The 21,576-nt window shown below is 31.5% G+C and overlaps 1 protein-coding gene and 1 pseudogene across 1 annotated transcript; both read left to right on the top strand.

Annotated features, from left to right (window-relative positions):
- Positions 1-459: 459 nt before the first annotated feature.
- On the top strand, positions 460-3,742 carry LOC9329772 (glycerol-3-phosphate acyltransferase, chloroplastic). The gene is made up of 13 exons (XM_021011462.1): positions 460-828; positions 1,228-1,325; positions 1,457-1,543; positions 1,641-1,738; positions 1,862-1,919; positions 2,042-2,143; positions 2,212-2,273; positions 2,371-2,481; positions 2,590-2,668; positions 2,746-2,865; positions 2,958-3,071; positions 3,163-3,314; positions 3,401-3,742. The coding sequence occupies exons 1-12, from the start codon at positions 513-515 to the stop codon at positions 3,295-3,297; spliced, it is 1,380 nt and encodes a 459-aa protein (XP_020867121.1). The 5' UTR covers positions 460-512; the 3' UTR covers positions 3,298-3,314; positions 3,401-3,742.
- Positions 3,743-10,566: 6,824 nt separating this feature from the next.
- LOC9329770 lies at positions 10,567-13,813 on the top strand (annotated as a pseudogene).
- Positions 13,814-21,576: the final 7,763 nt, after the last annotated feature.

The raw sequence follows: 21,576 nt of genomic DNA, 5'->3' as shown, positions 1-21,576 counted from the left end.
CTAAAGCTCTTAATTTGATATCAACTATTTCCACAATCTATAATTTCAGAATCGTTACGTGATTTTTCTGTTGTTGACATCACATGATTTATATTTAGATATTCATAATGTGTACACACAAACATGACTTCTTCAAACAAACACAAAGGCAAATTACAAGTACGGACGCAACTAAGGGGACAAATAAAAAAAATTAAGATATGAGGTTATAATTTGGTCTTGACTCTTGACTCACAATATCCACATTTTATTAAATTTAAAATTAATACAGTACATGTTATCACTATAATTATGAGTTCTTGAAATAAATAAAATTACTGAGGCAACTTTTAATTATTTCTAACAGGGAGGAAAATAAATAGAAATATTATTTAAAAAATAGAAAAATGAGTTTTTAATTTGGTGAAGAAAAAAAAAACGTGAAAAAGAGGGACTCATGGGATAAATAAAAAGGAGGAAGAGATCTCCGTCACACACACGCTCTGCTTCGTCCAATCACCAAACACGCTTTAATGACTCTCACGTTTTCCTCCTCCGCCGCAACCGTTGCCGTTGCTGCTGCAACCGTAACCTCCTCCGCTAGGGTTCCGGTTTATCCACTCGCTTCGTCGACTCTTCGCGGTTTCGTTTCTTTCAGATTAACCGCGAAGAAGCTGTTTCTGCCGCCTCTTCGTTCTCGCGGCGGCGTTAGTGTGAGAGCGATGTCTGAGCTTGTTCAGGATAAGGAATCTTCCGTTTCGGCGAGCATTGCTTTAAATGAAACCGCCGGTGAGACGCCGAGTGAGCTTAATCATTCCCGTACTTTCTTGGATGCGCGAAGTGAACAAGGTTAGTTAGTCTTCTTCTTCTTCCTGAGGATATTTGAATTGACTCTTTAGTTTCACTTGTCGTAGCAATTCGGAGATGGAATTTAGAGTTATGGAGATTGTTCGATTCTTGTTGTTCATAATCTTATCGCGAAATCGATATTCGACTTTGTTTCTTGTTTGACTGGATAAGGTTAATCGAATTGACTTCTTGGTTTTTGCTTTGATCTTGCTCCATTTTTGTTATAATCGATAAGAACGTCTCTGGAATCGTTACGTTGTGTTGCTTTCGCTTTCTTTAAGAAAGATCAGATCATTTCTTTTTTCAAGTCTGTAGTTCCGTAGTGCAATTATGAGTTTCTGGATTGATGTGTAACAATGCCTGTATTAACATTGTGTTTATCTTCATTTCTGTATTCAGATCTTTTATCTGGTATCAAGAAGGAAGCTGAAGCTGGAAGGTTGCCTGCAAATGTTGCATCAGGAATGGAAGAATTGTATTGGAACTACAAAAATGCAGTAAATGAATCCTTTTATCACTCACTAGTTTGTACGATTTGTGCTATGCTTTGGAATTTACTTGGATTAAAGAACATCAGCCCACTGAACTTCACATTGTCGTTTATTTGGATCGGTGCCATGTTTTTTAGGTTTTAAGTAGCGGAGCGTCTAGGGCAGATGAGACTGTTATATCAAACATGTCTGTTGCTTTTGATCGCATGCTTCTTGGTGTGGAGGTACTTCTTTTGTCAATCTCTTGGAATGAGTTTTCTACTAGGAGATGTCATCTTAATATTCTCTTACTTGAGCTTCCTTGCCCTGTGAATATTTCAGGATCCTTATACTTTTAATCCATATCATAAAGCAGTCAGAGAACCATTTGACTACTACATGTTTGTCCATACATATATCCGTCCTCTAATTGATTTCAAGTAAGCTGGAATATGCACTCATAGTTATCATATTTTATCCATAACTGAAATGCAATTAGAAAACAGTATTGTTTTTAATTTCGTTTGGTTCATCTACTAACAGCCCCTGAATATGTTATGCAGAAATTCGTACGTTGGAAATGCTTCTATATTCTCTGAGCTGGAAGACAAGATTCGGCAGGTCCTCTTCCCTCTTTCTTGTGCTCTAGTTAACTAACTTGAAGATTTTTAATGGAATTTGCTTTCATCAACAGTTGAACTCCTTTCCATTTAGGACTTTAATATTCAAATGTTTAATTACAGGGACACAATATCGTGTTGATATCAAACCATCAAAGTGAAGCTGATCCGGCGGTCATTTCTCTATTGCTTGAAGCACAATCTCCTTTCATTGGAGAGAACATTGTGAGCCTTCAAGCCTTGCTTCTGAGTTCTTCTATACGCTATTGTCTCTATTCTTACTTTGGTTGCAGAAATGCGTAGCTGGTGATCGAGTCATTACTGATCCTCTTTGTAAGCCGTTTAGTATGGGAAGGTATCACGAGCTTTCATTTGCAATGGTATGCTACCTGATGGGCTGAAGTGTAATCTAAGCAACCTTGTATGATTTCCGGGATTTCTACTGCTTTCAGGAACCTCATATGTGTTTACTCGAAAAAGCACATGAATGATGATCCTGAGCTTGTTGACATGAAAAGAAAAGCAAACACACGAAGCTTAAAGGAGATGGCTACAATGCTAAGGTTATTGGAACTAAATAGCGAATGTGTATCCTGCAGATAAAAGAACAATGCTCTCTATTAAAGGAAAGCGTTGATGTTTTTACTCTGCTAATGTTGATGAACCTGTAGGTCTGGCGGTCAACTGATATGGATTGCACCAAGCGGTGGAAGGGACCGCCCGAATCCTTCTACAGGGGAATGGTTTCCTGTAAGTTATTTGATGGAATGCAGAAATCTTATCTGAGACTGGTAGATTTGCAAGTATACTAATCTAATAATGTTCAGGCACCCTTTGATTCTTCTTCGGTAGACAACATGAGAAGACTAGTTGAACATTCTGGTGCTCCTGGACATATATATCCAATGTCTTTGCTTTGCTATGACATCATGCCCCCTCCACCACAAGTATTGATTACTTTCTCTCTGTCTCTCTTTTCCGTTTTGAGCTTACTCTGGTTTACTTTCCTCACATCATCACCTCATTGTGAATCATCCAGGTTGAGAAAGAAATTGGAGAGAAAAGATTAGTTGGGTTTCACGGTACTGGACTATCAATTGCTCCTGAAATCAACTTCTCAGATGTCACAGCAGACTGCGAGAACCCTAACGAGGTCTTTTCTATATTACTCAGCACACCAATTACTTTAGTTTCAAGATCGAGTAATTCATGATGGATATACATACTTTCTTGTGGTATGGCAGGCGAAAGAAGCATACAGCCAAGCTTTGTACAAGTCGGTCAATGAACAATACGAGATCTTAAACTCTGCGATTAAACACAGAAGAGGAGTAGAAGCATCAACGTCAGCGGTCTCCTTGTCACAACCTTGGAATTAGTCTCTCTCATTTTAGGGGTAACATGTTCAAAACCCATAAATCTTTTGTCTCAAAAGTTTTGCTGCAACTTTATAAATAGAGAGCATTGTTCTTTTATCTGCAGGATACACAACACACAATCAATGGAAATACTCAAAAAAATGGAGATATTATTCACACGTTGTCCTAGGGAGTTTTTTTTCGTTATTTTCACAAAAAAAAAGTTCCAAAGCCTCCTTGAAACAACAAGAAACAAAAAAACAGGTACGTTGTTGGTTCTAACGTAGGAAGAAGAAGTTTGGTTTGTGTACATATGAATAGTGAGAGAGAACAAACTCTTGCTAGGCTCTTAGAGATTCACATATGCTTTCATATGTAGTAATATTCTTTTCTTTTTTTTGAGGGATTCCTACTATATAGAGCCGAATAATTCACAATCCCAATTTATGCCTCTTCCTTCTCTGCTTTCTTATATGCTTCATGATTTTATTCCAATTTAGTCTTCCATATAGATTTATAATAGGGTTTGATATCAGTAACATAATTTTGCGGAAAATGGTTTTTGTTCAATTATACTACTATATTAGTGACAATTGGCAAACAATATCTCTTATAACTTTGCAAAAAATTCTGAGAAGCAATTCCACCAATACTCGATAGAAATTTACCTCTAGTCAATACATTCTATTTCACTTTTGAAAACGATTTTGTTGTGATCTCTAACTTTTAAGAGCGCGTAAAGAGAGTGTGTGTGTATGAGTGCTATTTATGTGTTACTTGGCAAGTTGACAGAGATGATGAGTGTCTGGCCTGTTTGGATCCTTATGTCACATACTCTCTCAAGCTTCTGTCTCTGTATTCACGTGTCTCTTCTCTGTTTTCTTCTTCCACTATCTCCCCTCACTTTCTTATTTTCAGAAATACAAACAAGCTTTAAAAAGCATAACCAGTGAGGTATTATTTTATTTTGTCTATTTATCACATTATGACGATGAGCGACATTAGTAGTGAATTATTCAAATTTGGGTTCTATTCATTTCAGTAATTACGGATTATATTTGGAAAGCGACAACACCACTTACTTTCATCTGTTTAAGTCAACAATTAACACTTTCTTTTAGTGTTTAATTAGTGATCAAAGTTTGGATTACAGCTTTTTCTCATCATTATAATCATTCCGACTTTTATTCAAGTTGATGTGATATACGACTGTTTTTTGTACTATGATAATGATATAAATTTTCGAATTTAAAGAACGGAATCGTGTGTGATCAATGAATAATAACAACTATCAAATCTGTCTCTCTTCTTTTTATTATCTTCTCTGCATTTAGATGCCACATTCTTTGAACCAAAAAAGAAAAGAAATAAAATAGATGCCACATTCTATGATTCCTAATCGTAATTACCTTATTATTTTTATTTTTTTTAACTCCAACGCGGCTAATTCCTTATCGAATCGGAGATAAAACTAGTCTTCTCTGCCATAACTTTAAACATGAGGACAACTGAAATCGTATTCCGGCTAATCTTTATATGTTTTCATAAACTTATAGCCAAGTTTATATATTAAGTAGTAATTTATATTCTTTGGAAGTGGAGAAGATGTATTATGTAATAAGTGAAATTTAGAAAATGACAATAAATACTTAATAACACAAATGTATGTTCAACTTTTGGTAATATGATTCTAGTTCTACCAGTTTTGTTTCCATTATTCTCCGGAGCAATAATCTTGAGATGGAAGTGAAAAGTTACTGTGGTTTTCAATTTTCACGGCTCGATATCCACAAATAGTTATCACGAGTACTATCACCTCTTTCGTGTCAACCTCAAGAACAAAAGTTCTTCCTTTATATTGTTTCAAGAAAATTTTGTTTTTTTTTGTATCCTTGAAAAATTGCACAATTTCACTAGACGACAAAAATTAAAACTGTTTTCTATTTGGATAATTTATATTGGACAAAAATTATATTGATAAGTGCCTATAAGTATATTGTTATGCATGAATATTTTTTTTGATAACTCAGGGGAATCCCAGACTTATGGAGGAGCCCAGACTAATCCCCTGGGGGAGGTGCAGCCCACAGATAGACTCTCTCTCCGGGTATGCAAATGAGCCGAAAGCAAGGGGCCCATATCCATGTGGCCAAGTGGAGATCTAACAATTGCGCGCTTGCGGGAAATCGATCCCTGGCCTAGACTAACAGGGCAACTCCTCCACAAGTAGCAATCACTAGACCAAGAACACTTGGTTAATTATGCATGAATATTGAATTTAACATTAAGGTTTTGTTAGTTTACATTTGTTATACGTAATTTTAAATAGCAAATGTTGTCTTATCCTTACGTCAAACCATAATTACAAAATGGCATGTAGAAATTTTTGGGTGCACGAGTCCCAGCGAAGGGCATGCACTCTTACATTTATGTTCATATTTAATTTCTGTACACTTTTATTAGTTTCTTGATTCAATGCGATTTTCATCGCACGTGGCTCTCGAATCCTTTCACATTCTCAGACCTTGTTTAAACATTTTTATAGTCCATTGTCAGTTTTAAAATATGGGAGTATTTCGTTGCTCGATTATCGACCGATTAATTTATTCAGTTTGTTTTCGTTTGTGTTATTCGCAATTTTTTTCTTGAATAAAACAAATGTATCGATGTTGGAATCCACGTTATAAGGAGAGGAGTGACGTTTAAGCCTTCCTAGACAGACGATTTTATTATTATTCAATTGGATTTATATTATATAAAAAAAAAATTTATAAGTTTGTGGTTCAAAAAAAAAAATTAAGAATCTTTACACACGAAATACTGTGAAAAATTACATTAAAATACCATCACTTTGTATAGATTCTAATTGGATGAAAAAGGTTAGAACGACACTAGGAGACTACTGTTTTTGTTTAACTTTAAATGGAGTATTTAAACAGTTTAAGTTTTGAAAAAGGTTCATTGTTTGCTAGTAATTAATTAATACATTGAAAATATCGATTGATTTGTGTATTTTCGGTGGATAATTTACGTAACCAAAGGATTTGCAAAAGTTAAGGACTGTCACAATCTTGGCCACCGTTTTTGAAAATTCGTAAAGGCTGTTATAAACATAATTATGATATATGCTCTAATCAGTATTAAAGCATGAGTTAATCAGATTAATAGTACGGTAATTAAGTAACTATATTTTGTTTCTTAGTCAGTTAGTCCACTTAATTTGCGTTGGATTACTAATTGTGCCTTCCACCTTCGCGGGTATCTTTTTAATTTATGAACTCCTTAATAATTACCTATCATTATTTGAAAACAGAATCTTCAAAGACTAAAACTCATACTAATACATTCCAGTGGCGGAGTCAGGATTATCTATAACTAGGGTCAAAATAAATATTAAAAAAAAATCGTTTATAAACTGTAAAAAGAAAATCTACAATTGCATTCTACATTCATTCATACTTTTTCTAAACAAACGAATCATATCACAAAAGTAAAAGAGATTAAAAAAAAAAAAAAACAAAGAAAGCATTACCTTGATTTAGAGATGCCATAATTTGGAGTTTATTTTCAAGCGGCAAAATTTTTTTTATTCTTATTTCTCTATTAATTCATATAAATCATTAACAGTTGTATTGTTGTTTTGGGTTTCGTTTGAACGTGGGTTCAATTTTGAAAAATATTGCGCTGTTCATGTATGTAAATTAGTTTTTTGATTGAATTAATGGGGTCAACTGATCATTTTAATTGAGTTCATTAAATCTAATGTTAAGACATATGATAGAATTTTAGAAAGTAGCTGACCCCACTACCAATAGTGTGCCTCCGCCCCTGCTATAATCTGATGCAAAAGTTAGCTATCGTCCACCACCGAAACTAGTACTCCCTCCGTCACACAAAAATAGATTTTTTAGAAATTTCACTTTTTTAAGAAATAATGTATAATGATAATTTTAACCTTTTAACTTTTTAACAAATTTAAATAGTATATTATATATTGTTGTTTAATAAGGGTAAAATAAGTAAACTGTTTTAAATTTGACATCGGAAACACAAAACTTCTATCTTTGTGGGACAAATTTTTTTTCTAAAAAATTCATCTTTGTGGGACGGATGGAGTATTATATAAACTCTACTAACTACTCCCTCTGTTTCTAGAATATTAATTTTCTAGAGATTTCATATATTTTAAGAAATAATCATTGTTTAATTATTTATTTTTATTAAACATTTTTTAATAAACTATGAACCAATAGTAATCTAAAACAGTTTATCATTACCTCTTGAAATATACGATTTATTTATATCAATTAACTAAAAATAAAGAAAAAATCTAGAAAATTAATATTTGTGGAACAAACCCAAAACACTAGAACATCAAGCTTCTAGGAACAGAGAGAGTATCTCATACAAATGTGAACAATATAGATTATATGTCGTTTAAAATATTTCCTAACACAAATTAAATTATATAATTCTAAAAGAAGTGTATGTTAACAATTTCTTTAAACTACCAATAAATCAATCGTACATCCATCCAAGAGTCACCATGATCAAATATCCACTCTTCATATATAAATATACGACGATGGTCCTAGCGTGGTCTTTCCAAATTATTAACCTGATATTTCAACATGATCGTCTGTGCATTAGCGTCGAACCATGCATTGCATACAATTACCACATCTATTTTCTACTCTTCACTGTCATACGTATTTGCAACACCAAAACATGTTAACAACAACAACAACAATTTACACCAAAAAAAAAAAAAACAACAACAACAATATTTAACCAGAGGTGGTGGACTAGTGCAGAGCCGTGTCTAGGATTATAGACACCAGAAGCGATGTTATAAAAAACCTCAACCCATATAAAATAATTTTTTGAAAAAAAATAATATGTGAGACCAAAGCGGGTTAATAGTCCTCTTATAAATGGGAGATCAAATTAGAAGTGCATGTTAACCATATTTTTTTGAATGATTTAGGATTTTCCCCAAAACTAAACGCTACCTAGATATATAAAACAAAGTTTATAAACTACTAATCATCATCATTCCAAACAAATTGAGTAAGAAAACCCAAAATGTAGTTATAGTCTCTTTTATAAGTTATAATTTAGTTTGTAAATCATAACTCATAATTACTAATTTAAAACGTAGTCTCATTTTCTTTGTTTATGTTTTATCAAATCTTGTATTAATAAACAAAAAGTACTAAACCAATATGAAAAACAAAAGTTAGAAGCTTAGTTGATTTTTTTAAAAAATGGTCGTAGGCCAATGTTTCTATTTTTCCTTCATAGCCACGGGCCTGGACTAGTGGTTCTAGTCGTCCTGGACCCCTCCATAAGCCTAGAGATTTACCTGAGTTAACAAAAAAAAAAACAACAACAACATCAAAAATGAACCAAGGCAACCAAAAAGAAAAAAAAAATGACAAGTAATAAAACATTTGTACTTTAAAATTCAATAAATTGAACCAGAGTGAAGCACGTGGCAGAGCAGGAGTGGAGAGGACCACAAAAGAAGAAGATTATTTGTACAAAATCTAAAATAGTAAGCAAACTGATTAAGCTAGTGTGGTGGTGGGACTCACTTACGGACAAACAGATCTCTTTTAGGGCCAAAGTCAAACTCCAATTGAATAACTTGTTCAGTTGTTTCGATATCTTTAAACATCACGAGATCTATATCTCACTCGCCAGATAGCTCTTCTCCCACGCGCCTCCGTAGAGTAATCTGCCCAAATGCGTAGCTTGGTGACTTGTCGGACTTTTTGGTGTTCCTTGAAATATTATTTTAGTATCGATCACAACTTTTCCAAAGAAATTGCGCTTATCACTATTTTGAATAACTATTTATTAAACTTATATTCTAGTTTTTCTGGCCGACATCTTTTAACTACGAATATAGTTTTATCTAAATGCATTTGGTTCACACGTTTTTATTAAAATTTGAGTTCTGATCAAGTGCAAAAAAGTATTTTAGTCCTAAGGAAATATATAAATATTTTAGTATTTATAGGTTAAAAAAATATAGTTAGATTTGACCAAAAAAAGATCCTAATCGAAAGTTATTCTTTGTTTTTGTTCCGATTGTTAATTACCATGTTTGTTTTGCTCTTTTTGATAAATAGTTACCATGTGCTTCTTAGAATTTTTTGGATTACTCGAAATGCGATCCAAAGGAGAAGTTAATAATGTATATATTTTTTTTTCAAAAGTTCATAATGTATTTGTTTTAATGACAGTTTGTTAGAAATAGTAATGGATGACGTTATGTGAATACCCCTAAAACTCGTGATTTGATTTACTACGATCGTCTCTCTCTTTTATTTTGTTTATTTTCTATTATAACAAAGAAAAAGCATGATAGGAAGTTATTTTTTTTAAATAAAATAATTGTCTTGGAAAACAAATGAGCTTAACATTTTGTGTAACACATGAATATAATTATCAACTTCTAATGTTAAACAAAAAAAACACTAATGTTAAATAAACTACTAAGACCAAGTCCAGCAAGGGTTTTTAATTGGTTTCTAAGATGGGGTTCTAAGAAGAAATGAGCCCAGATGAAAGAAAAACAGATCAATTCATTTAGGATCATTCCCAAAAATGGGATTTTCGTGACCCAATAGAAACTCATACGTGTATGTTTTTTATTGGGTAGAGGTTGTTGACAAAAAAAAACAAAAAACGCGTTTTATTTTTCTTCTTCTTTCTCTTTTCTTCTTCGGGGTCTCCGTCGGCGACACCAAACGCTTCAGTTCGTCGACGCCAATCTAGTGATTTGTTCATGAAATCATGACAGATCATCCACCTAAACGACTGATTCAACCACGGGATGATGATCGAGCTGGAGTTTGTTCCCCAAATCGATTCTTCGAACCAAATCGAAACCCTCATCATGGTTCGTATCTCTTCTTCTTCGAATCGATTTGATTTTATGAGCTTTGAAATTGAATTTTGAAAGATATTATGATCTGATTGCATTGGTATGTATATTGAATTACGAATTCTGGAAATTTTTAGTTCGTGTACTAAGCTTGAGCTGCATATGTTGTTATTAGCTTGTTCTTAGTTTTCTATATGTTTGCTTGATTCTCAGTGAAGTCTTATTGTTGGATACTTACATGTAAACGAGAGGTTTGATGATGTTGAGCTCTGTGGTGTGGCTAAAAACATTGGCGATCTAATTTCTCGCTATTTCCCTCAGGCACCAATTCTCTTGGTAATTAAATCAATGCTTTACTGTTATTTATTGTGAGTCTTATTGTTGGATACTTACATGTAAACGAGAGGTTTGATGATGTTGAGCTCTGTGGTGTGGCTAAAAACATTGGCGATCTAATTTCTCGCTATTTCCCTCAGGCACCAATTCTCTTGGTAATTAAATCAATGCTTTACTGTTATTTATTGTGATAAATGCTTCTTGGTTGATATAAATAGAAGTGTCATAGTTAGATAAACGTCAAATGCTTTTGTAGGTAAACGTCAAATGCTAGTTCTTATAGCATTTAAAACTGTAAAACCGTGATGATTGCTTGGTAGGTTAACTTAAGTTAATAGTATTTAGTGTGGCATTGATTGTGAGCTGTCTAACAAAGCCATAATTTGCCTTTAAAACACAGCACCATAACCTTTAATTTTTAAAACACAACCACAAACAAAGATATGGATTCAACGAATCCATATAATCATACTTCAAGCTTTATAAACCTGTTGAACAGTCAAGATGACAGTCACATTCTCCCATCAAATCCATATGAATGCTTGGAACTTGGATCAACAAATGTCTCTGTGTTTAGCACTGATTGGTCTGATGATGATCTAAGTGAAGATGAAACACCAATTGCTGGGAAGAAAGGAAAGAAAGCCAAGAAACCAAGGAGGAATTGGTCTTCAACTGAAGATGTTGTTCTCATAAGTGGGTGGCTGAACACTTCCAAAGATCCGGTGGTGGGCAATGAGCAAAAGGGGGCAGCGTTCTGGGAACGTATAGCATCGTACTACAACTCAAGTCCCAAGCTCAAAGGTGTGGAAAAGAGAGGCCACATATGTTGTAAACAGAGGTGGTCAAAAGTGAATGACGCCGTGAACAAGTTTGTAGGGAGCTACTTGGCCGCAAGCAAACAACAAACAAGTGGTCAGAATGATGATGATGTGGTGTCTATGGCACATCAGATCTTCTCGAAAGATTATGGCTGCAAGTTTACTTGTGAGCATGCTTGGAGGGAGCTTAGATATGATCAAAAGTGGATTGGTCAGTCTACTCATGGGAAAGCAAAGAGAAGAAAATGTGAAGCTGACTCTGACTTTGTTGGCGTTGAAGACAAGGAAGCTCGTCCCATTGGTGTTAAGGCTGCCAAAGCCGCAGCCAAAGCTAAAGACAAAGCCAAGCTAAGTCCGGTTGAAGGTGAAGAAACCAATGCTTTGAAGGAGATACAAAGTATCTGGGAGATAAAACAGAAAGATCACGCTGCCAAAGAGAAGCTAATCATTATTAAAGAGAAGAAAAATAGGACTAAGTTGCTTGAGCGTCTGTTAGGGAAAACAGAACCTCTATTTGACATAGAGATTGATCTTAAGAACAAGTTAATCAGTGAGTTGTTGGCTTGAGTTTAAGTTTTAGGTTTAGTGTCTGTTTCTAGTTTATGTTTGTCTAAGTGTCTGTTTCCAGTTTATGTTTGTCTAAGTGTCTGTTTTAAGTCTGTTTTTATGTTTAGTGTCCGTTTTAAGTCTATGTTTTATGTTTAAGTGTATGACTATGTTAATCAATGAGTTGTTTCAGTTTATGAGTTTGAGTTATTTCAGTTTCAGTTTCAGTTTGAGTTTATGTTTGTCTTATGTTTCATGTTTGTGTTCAGTTTAAGTTATAGTTATGATTGATCTTTTTATTACATTTTGCAGGACCACAAGGAGTGTTCTTTAGTGCCGACATCAAGTACTTTAGTTTGTCACCAAGGAATGTACTTTAGTTTTGTCACCACAAACTTGATTGTTTTTTTCATTTGTACCATTCATTATTGTACCATTCTTTTGTACCATTCACTACTCATTTATTTTGTATGAATGAATGTACACCACATAATAAGAATCCGAACACTACTCCTTTATTGTTCTATATATAATCCGTTGAACACTACTCTTTCTACACAATTCTACACTACTTCAATATTTCTATCAACTCTCTTTATCACAATAATAAACACTCTTCTCTTCTTTCTATTTCTATAATTTTGCTAAAATGGCAGGTTCTTCTTCAAACTATAATCTCGATGATAAGTTTGATCAATGTTGTGATCAAGCATTAGAGAGTTATGGTAATCGTCAACGAGTCAAGCCAAAGAAGAAAAAAGCATATATCGAAAGACATCGTGAAGAAGGTCACATCCAATTAGTGAACGATTATTTTTACAGAAAATCCAACATATCCTCCCCATATATTCCGACGCCGGTTTAGAATGAACAAACCGTTGTTCATGCGTATTGTTGAGAGATTCTCCAATGAAGTCCCATACTTTAAACAAAGAAGAGATGCTACCGGAAGACTCGGTTTCTCGGCACTACAGAAGTCTACAACAGCAATTCGTATGCTCGCATATGGTATTGCGGCTGATGCGGTTGATGAATACCTCCGAATTGGTGAAAGCACGTCCTGTTATGTTTGGAACATTTTGCAGAAGGAATCATAAATTTGTTCGGGGATGAGTATCTAAGAAGACCCACACGAGATGATCTTATACGACTACTCCATATTGGAGAGAAACGTGGATTTCCCGGGATGATAGGAAGCATCGACTGTATGCATTGGGAGTGGAAAAATTGTCCCACCGCTTGGAAAGGAAAATATACACGTGGATCAGGAAAACCAATAATCGTTTTAGAGGCCGTTGCTTCCCAAGATCTCTGGATATGGCACGCGTTTTTTGGACCTCCAGGTACTTTAAACGATATCAATATTCTTGATCGCTCACCAGTTTTTGATGATATATTACAAGGTCGAGCTCCGAAAGTGAAATACGTAGTCAACGGGAAAGACTATAATTTGTCTTACTACCTCACATATGGAATTTATCCTAAATGGGCTACATTTATCCAATCAATTTCAATTCCACAAGGTGATAAAGCTTCTTTATTTGCTACAACTCAAGAAACTTGTCGTAAAGATGTTGAACGTGCTTTCGGAGTTTTGCAAGCTTGGTTTGCCATTGTCAAACATCCAGCTCTTTTTCATGATAAGGTTAAAATTGGAAATATTATGCGAGCATGTATAATACTTCACAATATGATAGTAGTGGACGAACGAGATGGGTATACTCAGTTTGATGTATCTGAATTCGTACATCCAGAATCAGCCAGCTCTTCACAAGTGGATTTCACCTATGCTAGAGATATGCCTTCAAATCTCGGTAATATGATGGCCACTAGAGCCCGAGTTCGTGATCGGATTAAACATGAAGAATTGAAAGCTGATTTAGTTGAACATGTATGGCAACATTATTACCAGAATCAATCTTAAAATGTAATCGTTATTTTTTTTACTTTTTTAATATGTTTTTTTTTCTTCTTTTTATATCATGTATGTTTAAAATTTTATAATTCCTAATAATAATCATGTTTGTTCAAATAAAAATATTAACAAAAAATTTTTAAAAATTTTATTTTAGTTTTTAGAAACCCACTTAAGGATTCCACCAATGGACCATAAAATTTTCAAAAACTCTACAAAATCTCTAAACTACAAAACTATCAAAATTTATTAATAAAAAATACATAGAAACCTTACTTAGAAACTAATCACTGTGGTTGCTCTAACACCTCCAACCTAGTAATTTGTGCTAATATTGTCGTAAAACCAATACCAAATCTAAACATATATACTTAAGTGCTTGTTGGTAACAATTTATAAAATATCATCATATCGGAAAGCAACATGTGGATGTCAAAAATATTGCGAGATTATGCAAGAAAATCTTCCGCATTAATCTGCACTACCCAAATAGTAACAAAGAACATCCGCATGTAAAGAGTGCGAAACACATGTAGCACAGAAAATTGGAAACACAAACACATCAAATATTTAAATGTCGAGACATTCTCTTTATTATGTGTATAGAGTGTCTTTAGACGGAAGATGCAACCTTCATCTTCGATTAAACCTAACATGGACATGTCTTTATAATGTGTACCATCACCATCTTGTGCGACTGATATGTAACTTTTAAACTTTCAGTTTTTCTAATGATATTTATATTTATATCAATTTTGAAAAAAAGATCAACAGTCATGATAAGGCCAAACACGAGATTTGAAAACCTAATATCCGAACATGGGGATATATCTTTCTATAGACACACTTCTTAAGTTATACTTCAATGAGGATCCAAACAAAAAAAAAAAACGAGAAAAAATAATTTATAGCATACTTAAAAAGATACGAGTATATATTATAGAGTTTTCCGATTGTATGTTACTTTGGGTAAAGTTGTTTATTCTCCAGAAGTTGATGACCTGCACAATTATCTATAGACTAGATTGTTACCCGCGGTACACCGCAGGTTAATTATTTGATTTTTTTTTATCTTTTTATAAACTGATGAATTTGTTGTATATAATATTTTTTGTTGTACATTGCGAGTCACATGCGTTGTAACTAAAAATGAAAATTTTAAGTTGTATTTGTTTTATTTAGTGTTTAAAATTGTATAATTGTATTTTGATTTGTTAATCCCAGGATTTCACCCGTGATATATTATCCCGTATTAATATCAATCCAAATCCGACCCGTCCCACCATATAATCATGTCCCGTAAAATTAAACATCATTTTGTTATTTCTTTTAATAACACTTTTATTTAAAAGACATATAATTCGAGTCAATTTAAAAGTTTGCTTTCAAATAGTTTCTATAATATATATATATATATATATATATATATATATATATATATTTTCAAATTAGTGTGTGTTTTTAGACCAACCCGTAAAAATATTTTAAAAATGTATATTAGAATACTAAATAATTGTATTTCGATTTGTTAATTTTAAGATTTCACCGTGGTATATTGTCCCGTTTTAGATAATTGTAGAAATTAAGAAAATATCTGAATGACTCAATTCCGGGTCAGAGTGAAAAAAAAAATACGACCTGATTAAACGCGCAAATTTGTTTTTCAAAAATCTTAATATAGATTGTACACATATTTTTTTCTTCATCGATTGAGTAATATATGTCCGTTTTAAAAAATTTTGAATCATAGCATATGCAGAAAAAAATCGAATTTTTTTATTAAGTATATATATTTTATAATAGTTCAAAATAATATAAATATAAGATCATATAAAAGTGAAATGAGAATCATATATTTATGTTTTAATTAGGTAGAGAGGTTTTAGGAAATTAGTTCAAATTTATTATATTAGCATTAAATAATCATATTTGATTTCTATATCTATAAAAATTAGAGAATATGCCATAAATAAAGAGTTTAGGTATAGTAATTAGTTGAGAAAATATATATTTTTTAGATTTTATTGATTAATTTTCGTTTTTTAATTTTTTCAAAAATAAGGAAATATCCGATTGAAGATTTCCGGGTCAAAATTAAACAAAATTTGATCCGATTAGGAACCCCAAAAAATGTTGCAAAAATGTATAGTAGATACAAATTTCATTTGAGATAAACGATAAACATAAATATTTCTACGAAAAAATATATAAAAAAAAAATTTATAAGAACATAAACAATTTATAATTAAGAAAAAAGAATTTAGCCATTTAAACTATTTAGTACTAGGTTATGAACCCCGCGATGTCGCGGGGGAACTCAGTTTCAACAAATATATTTGATTGTGTTTATGTATTAAATTATTATGATAATATATTCAAATATATGAATTATTATATAAAATTAACTATGTTTTAAAGTTATATCATAAATATTTTCCAAAGATGTTAAAACAATTTATGAATAAAAATATAAAAAGAAGAATTATGATTAAAAACACATTTGAAATATTTTTTATGAATGTAAATTATTTATAAGTGACAAAATACATAACGAAGAGTTATAATATAGAGATGAAAAATTCTAGCAGGTCAAAACTCAAAAATTCGGATGGAGTCAGTACTCAGAATGACTTGTGGATGACTAAGAACTTCGCCAGAGAATTTGTGTTTTTTTATTGCCCATTATTCTTTAAATATAAAGTTAATATTTATTCTATTATATATATTAGAAAAAATATAAAATTTGATCACGTAAATTACATCTATAACAAAAAAATAAATACTTACAAGATCTCATAAATTTGTATTTATATTGATAAATTAACTGACTAAAAAACTTCTTCCTTGAATAACATTTGACGAATTGGAAGCATTTTTTTTTTCCTAATAATGTAAAAGATTTCTGGATTACCAAACCATTTGAAACAGTTCATTTAACGCTTACCAAATTTAAAACACCCAATCACAAGCTTCATATGAGCATGTCTTCTCATATTCGGACTTTGTAATAGTGTTAATGCAACATCAATATTTTTTTGTATATAACTCATATATATTGCCTTAAAATAGAAAGCATCATTGTTACTATATAAAATAGTTAGATAAAAAAATTCACTAGATAATCCGTCCAATTGTTGTTACTTCATTAAAATATTATATGTAAAGTTGATTAAAACTTCTCCATTTTTATAATCATTCCGAAAAAACTTAAGTTAGATCAAGAATGTGAATAATTTCTTTAATATTAAATGATGTATGTTTAGAAATAGTTTAGAGAATAAAGAATTTGGAGCCATTTTACAGATTATTTTTTTTTGATTCATCATAAAATAAATAATCTATGTTAAAGATAAAAAATTCGGGAACTACTTAGGAAGAAGGAAAAATATATAGAGTTCAAAAGTCATGAAAATTTTAATAGACAACTATTCATACAAAAAGTTGTGATGAAAAAATACAATGAAATATAGTGAACAGACTTATTTAAATGAATAGATGCAACTATAAAGACACAACCGTAAACTGAAAAAATACGACTATAATTGAACAAATAGAACTATCCCCAAAAAATAACTCTAAATATTTTAACGGAAATTTGAGATAAAAAAAAACACAGACGAAAAAATAACCGTTAATATTTTAACGGAAAGTTGCGATAAAAAGACAAAAAAAAATAACCATCAATAAAAAATATAACCGTCAATATTTTAACAAAGAATTGCGATAAAAAGACACATCCGAGAAAAAATAACCGTCAATATTTTAAAAGAAAGTTGCGATAAAAAAGATACAACCGAAAAAATAACCGTCAACGAAAAATTAACTATCAATATTTTAACGAAAAATTGCGATAAAAAACCAAAACATAAAAAATAACCGTTACTTTTTTAACGGAAAGTTGCGATAAAAAGACATAACTGAAAAATAACCGTCAACGAAAAAAATAACCTTCAATATTTTCACGAAGAGTTGCGATATAAAGACACAATCGAGAAAAAATAACCGCCAATATTTTATCGAAAAGTTGCGTTTAAAAAAAAACACCACAAAAAAATAACCATCAACAAAAAAAAGTAACCGTCAATATTTTAACGAAGTGTTGCGATAAAAAACACAACCGCAAAAATAACGGTCAATATTTTAACGGAAAGTGAAGATAAAAAGACACAACTGAAAAAGTATTCGTCAACGTAAAAAGTAACCGTCAATATTTTAACAAAGAGTTTCGATAAAAAGACTCAACCGAGAAAAAATAACCGTCAATATTTTAACGAAGAGTTGCGATGAAAGATACAACCGAGAAAAAATAGCTGTCAATATTTTAACAGATAGTTGCGATAAAAAGACATGGCCGAGAAAAAAATAACCGTGGATATTTTTACCGAAAGTTGAGATAAAATACACAAACGAAAAAAGTAACAATCAATATTTTAACAGAAAGGATAAAAAGACACAACCTAAAAAATATCCGTCAACGAAAAAAATAACCGTCCATATTTTAGCGAAGAGTTGCAATAAAAAGACACAACTGAGAAAAAATAACCGTTAATATTTTAACGGAAAGTTACGATAAAAAGACACAACTGAGAAAAAATAACGATCAATATTTTAACGGAAAATTGCGATAAAAGACAGAAACGAAAAAAGTAACCGCCAATATTTATCGGAAAGTTGCGATAAAAAAGACACAACTGAAAAATAACCGTAAAAAAAAAAAGTAACTGTCAATCTTTTTAACGAAGAGTTGCGATAAAAAACACAACCGAAAAAATAACCGCTAATATTTTTAAAAAAAGTTATGATAAAAATACGCAACCGTTGAAATTTGCAAATGACATTTATTGAGATTGCTATTATATTTGTTTTCCCGTGATATCACGTAAATGTTAAATGAATGATATAATTAAGGAGGTTATACTATTAAATATATCCATATGTAAACTATGAAATAAAACCAATTTTATATGTAGTTTATTGGTTTACGTAAGAAGAAATTCAACTAAACAACATGACCGTACAAAAATAACTGTAAGAAAAACAACCATAAATATTTAAACGAAAGGTTGCAATAAAAAGACGCAACCGTTCAGATGTGCAAATGGTATTTATTAGAAACGACATAACCGTAAAAAAAATAACCGATTAAACCGAAAATTGCGATAAAAAGATGCAACCAAAATAACTGTAAAAAAATAACCGATTTAAACGAAAAGTTGCGATAAAAAGACGTAACCGTTCAGATGTGCAAATGGTATTTATTAGATTGCTATTATATATAGATTTGTGGCTTTCACCAAATTACACATATATACATATATATATTATAATATTTGAATGTATTTTTTTATTTTTTATTTTTTTGGATATCTCTTGTTTAAACGTTTCTTCTATTGATTGATTTCTCATTTTCTCTTTATATTATACTCAAAGACAGAAAAACATGCAATTATTGCATGTGTCTGGACGATAGGTGAACAATGAAAGGTCCCGTTACATGCTTCTTATCAAATAACATTAAAAAATGTGGGTCTGTCACACTCTGTATGTTTATATCAAACTCAAAATTCACGATATATACATAACATAAGTTTTAAAAGTAGTCGATCATTGATGTTCTAGATATCATATTACCAATTCGGCAATTACGCGGGTGGAGTCGGTGTTTGTTTTGCTCTTTGTTTCAACGCCGTTGACGGCTCAGGTTCTTGGGCCACCAGTGAAAGGCTTCCTTTCGTTTTAGTTATCTTTGATTCAATCTTCGCCGTTTGACAACACGATGTTTCTCCCTTGAGGTGTCATCATTTAGAATACTTCAGGATCGTTTTATCGTTTCATTGATTCCGAAAGCGTCACTGCTTTTGTTGATGTCAATGGACTGATTGATTTTGCTTCCATGTTTTTTATCCTTTTTTGCCATGGGACCAAACTATAGGATCTACTTCATGTAACTCCTTAAATTTTTCATTTTATGAAATATTTATATTCTTAGCAAAAAAAAAAAAAAAAAAATTCGGCAATTACAGATTTCCCAATGTTTTAGTTCTAAGACACATGCCGATGCTTCGTTCCCACTGTTATAGTTTGTTCGGAATTCTCTAATTTGTTTTTTCATCTTTGTTGATTTTATTTTATATATACTCCCTTGTTCTTTTATAAGTGATATTTTAGAAAAATGCACATAGATTAAAAAATAATTTAATTTTTGTTTATTTCTAAATTAAAACATAATTTATTATCTAATTAACCAATTAAAAAATAATCTACAGAATATAAATTGTCAAAACCAATAAAAACGTAATTAATTTTACATTAAAAATTGAAAATATCATCTATTTAAGAACAAAATTAGAAGCTTAAAACATCACTTATAAAAGAACGGAGAGAGTATATAATATATATATTTTGTTGTTGGCCAATAAATTTTACTCTCTTTGTTCCTACAAGTTTGATGTTCTAATGTTTTGAGTTTGTTTCACAAAGATTGATTTTCTATATTTTTTCTTTATTTTAATTAATTGATATTAACAAATCGTACTCCCTTTGTTCCTGAAAGTTTGATGTTTTAGAGTTTACATATATTAAGAAACAATCACGATTTAATCATTTGATAATTTTTTCTTTTAATTAATTTTTTTAATAATCTATGAACCAATAGTAATCTAAAACAGTTAATTATTTGTAATCATTACGTCTTGAAATCTACGATTTGTTAAAAACAATTAATAAAAAATAAAATAAAAAGCTAGAAAATCAATCTTTGTGGAACAAACCTAAAACACTAAAACATCAAACTTTAAGGAACAGAGAGAGTAGATTTTAAGACGTAATGATTAACTGTTTTAGATTACTATTGGTTCATAGTTTATTAAAAAATGTTTAATAAAAATAAATAATTAATCAATGATTGTTTCTTAAAATATGTAAAATATCTAGAAAATCAATCTTTTAGGAACAGAGGGAGTACATTTCAACACAAAAGAAAGGAGAGACATTAACATATTTTTCGAAATTAGATTAGAGTAGTCATAATGTTAAAAAAAAAAATACATCATTATCTTTCATGCAAACATCATTTATAAATGTTTTGGAAAAAATTTAACCTCTATTTTTCGCGCTTAATACTATGTCTCTAAACCAGCAAATCCGCGGACAAAATCCGCAAAAACCCGCAATCCGTCTGGGCTTGTCCGCGAAGCCCGCTATTTTATGGATATGAAAAATGATATGCAAGCCCGCCCTGACGTGGGCTACTTGGACAAAGCCGTGGACTATCGGTCCACTTGACATCTCTATGAAAAAAGTTCAACAAAAAATTTGCAAGAAAATAAGTTAAAAAGTGTTACCAAGAAAAGATAATTTTTTTTTTTAATACTAAAAGATTCTGGACCAAATCTCATAATCCTCCACATTTAAAACTATAGCATGTAATATTAGTTTCGTCCCAAACATCACTTGAACTGGCGATCTCTAAACTTTGCAAATAGTTAAAATGTTCAATCTGATTTCTAAAAAGTAATAAGTCCATATTGCTACGTTTTGCTCCATATATAAATCCCTAAATATTTACAATTAGCAAACTTAACAAATACTCATTGTAACATGAAAAAATTAATGAACATAAGTACTACTAACAAATACTAGTAAAAAAAAAAGAAATAACGAAGAAGAAACAGTAAAGACAGAGCACTAACCAATTACCTAGGAAACGCACGTTCACTCTCACACGCTTCCTCACACACACACACACACACTCTTCTCTCTCTTCTTCTTCCTCCTCCTCTGTACTC

Source organism: Arabidopsis lyrata (genome assembly GCF_000004255.2).
Source record: "Arabidopsis lyrata subsp. lyrata unplaced genomic scaffold ARALYscaffold_1, whole genome shotgun sequence".
In the NCBI taxonomy this organism is placed as follows: Eukaryota; Viridiplantae; Streptophyta; class Magnoliopsida; order Brassicales; family Brassicaceae; genus Arabidopsis; species Arabidopsis lyrata.
The sequence above is the reverse complement of the archived record's forward strand: the minus strand, read 5'-3'. Positions and strand labels throughout refer to the sequence as shown.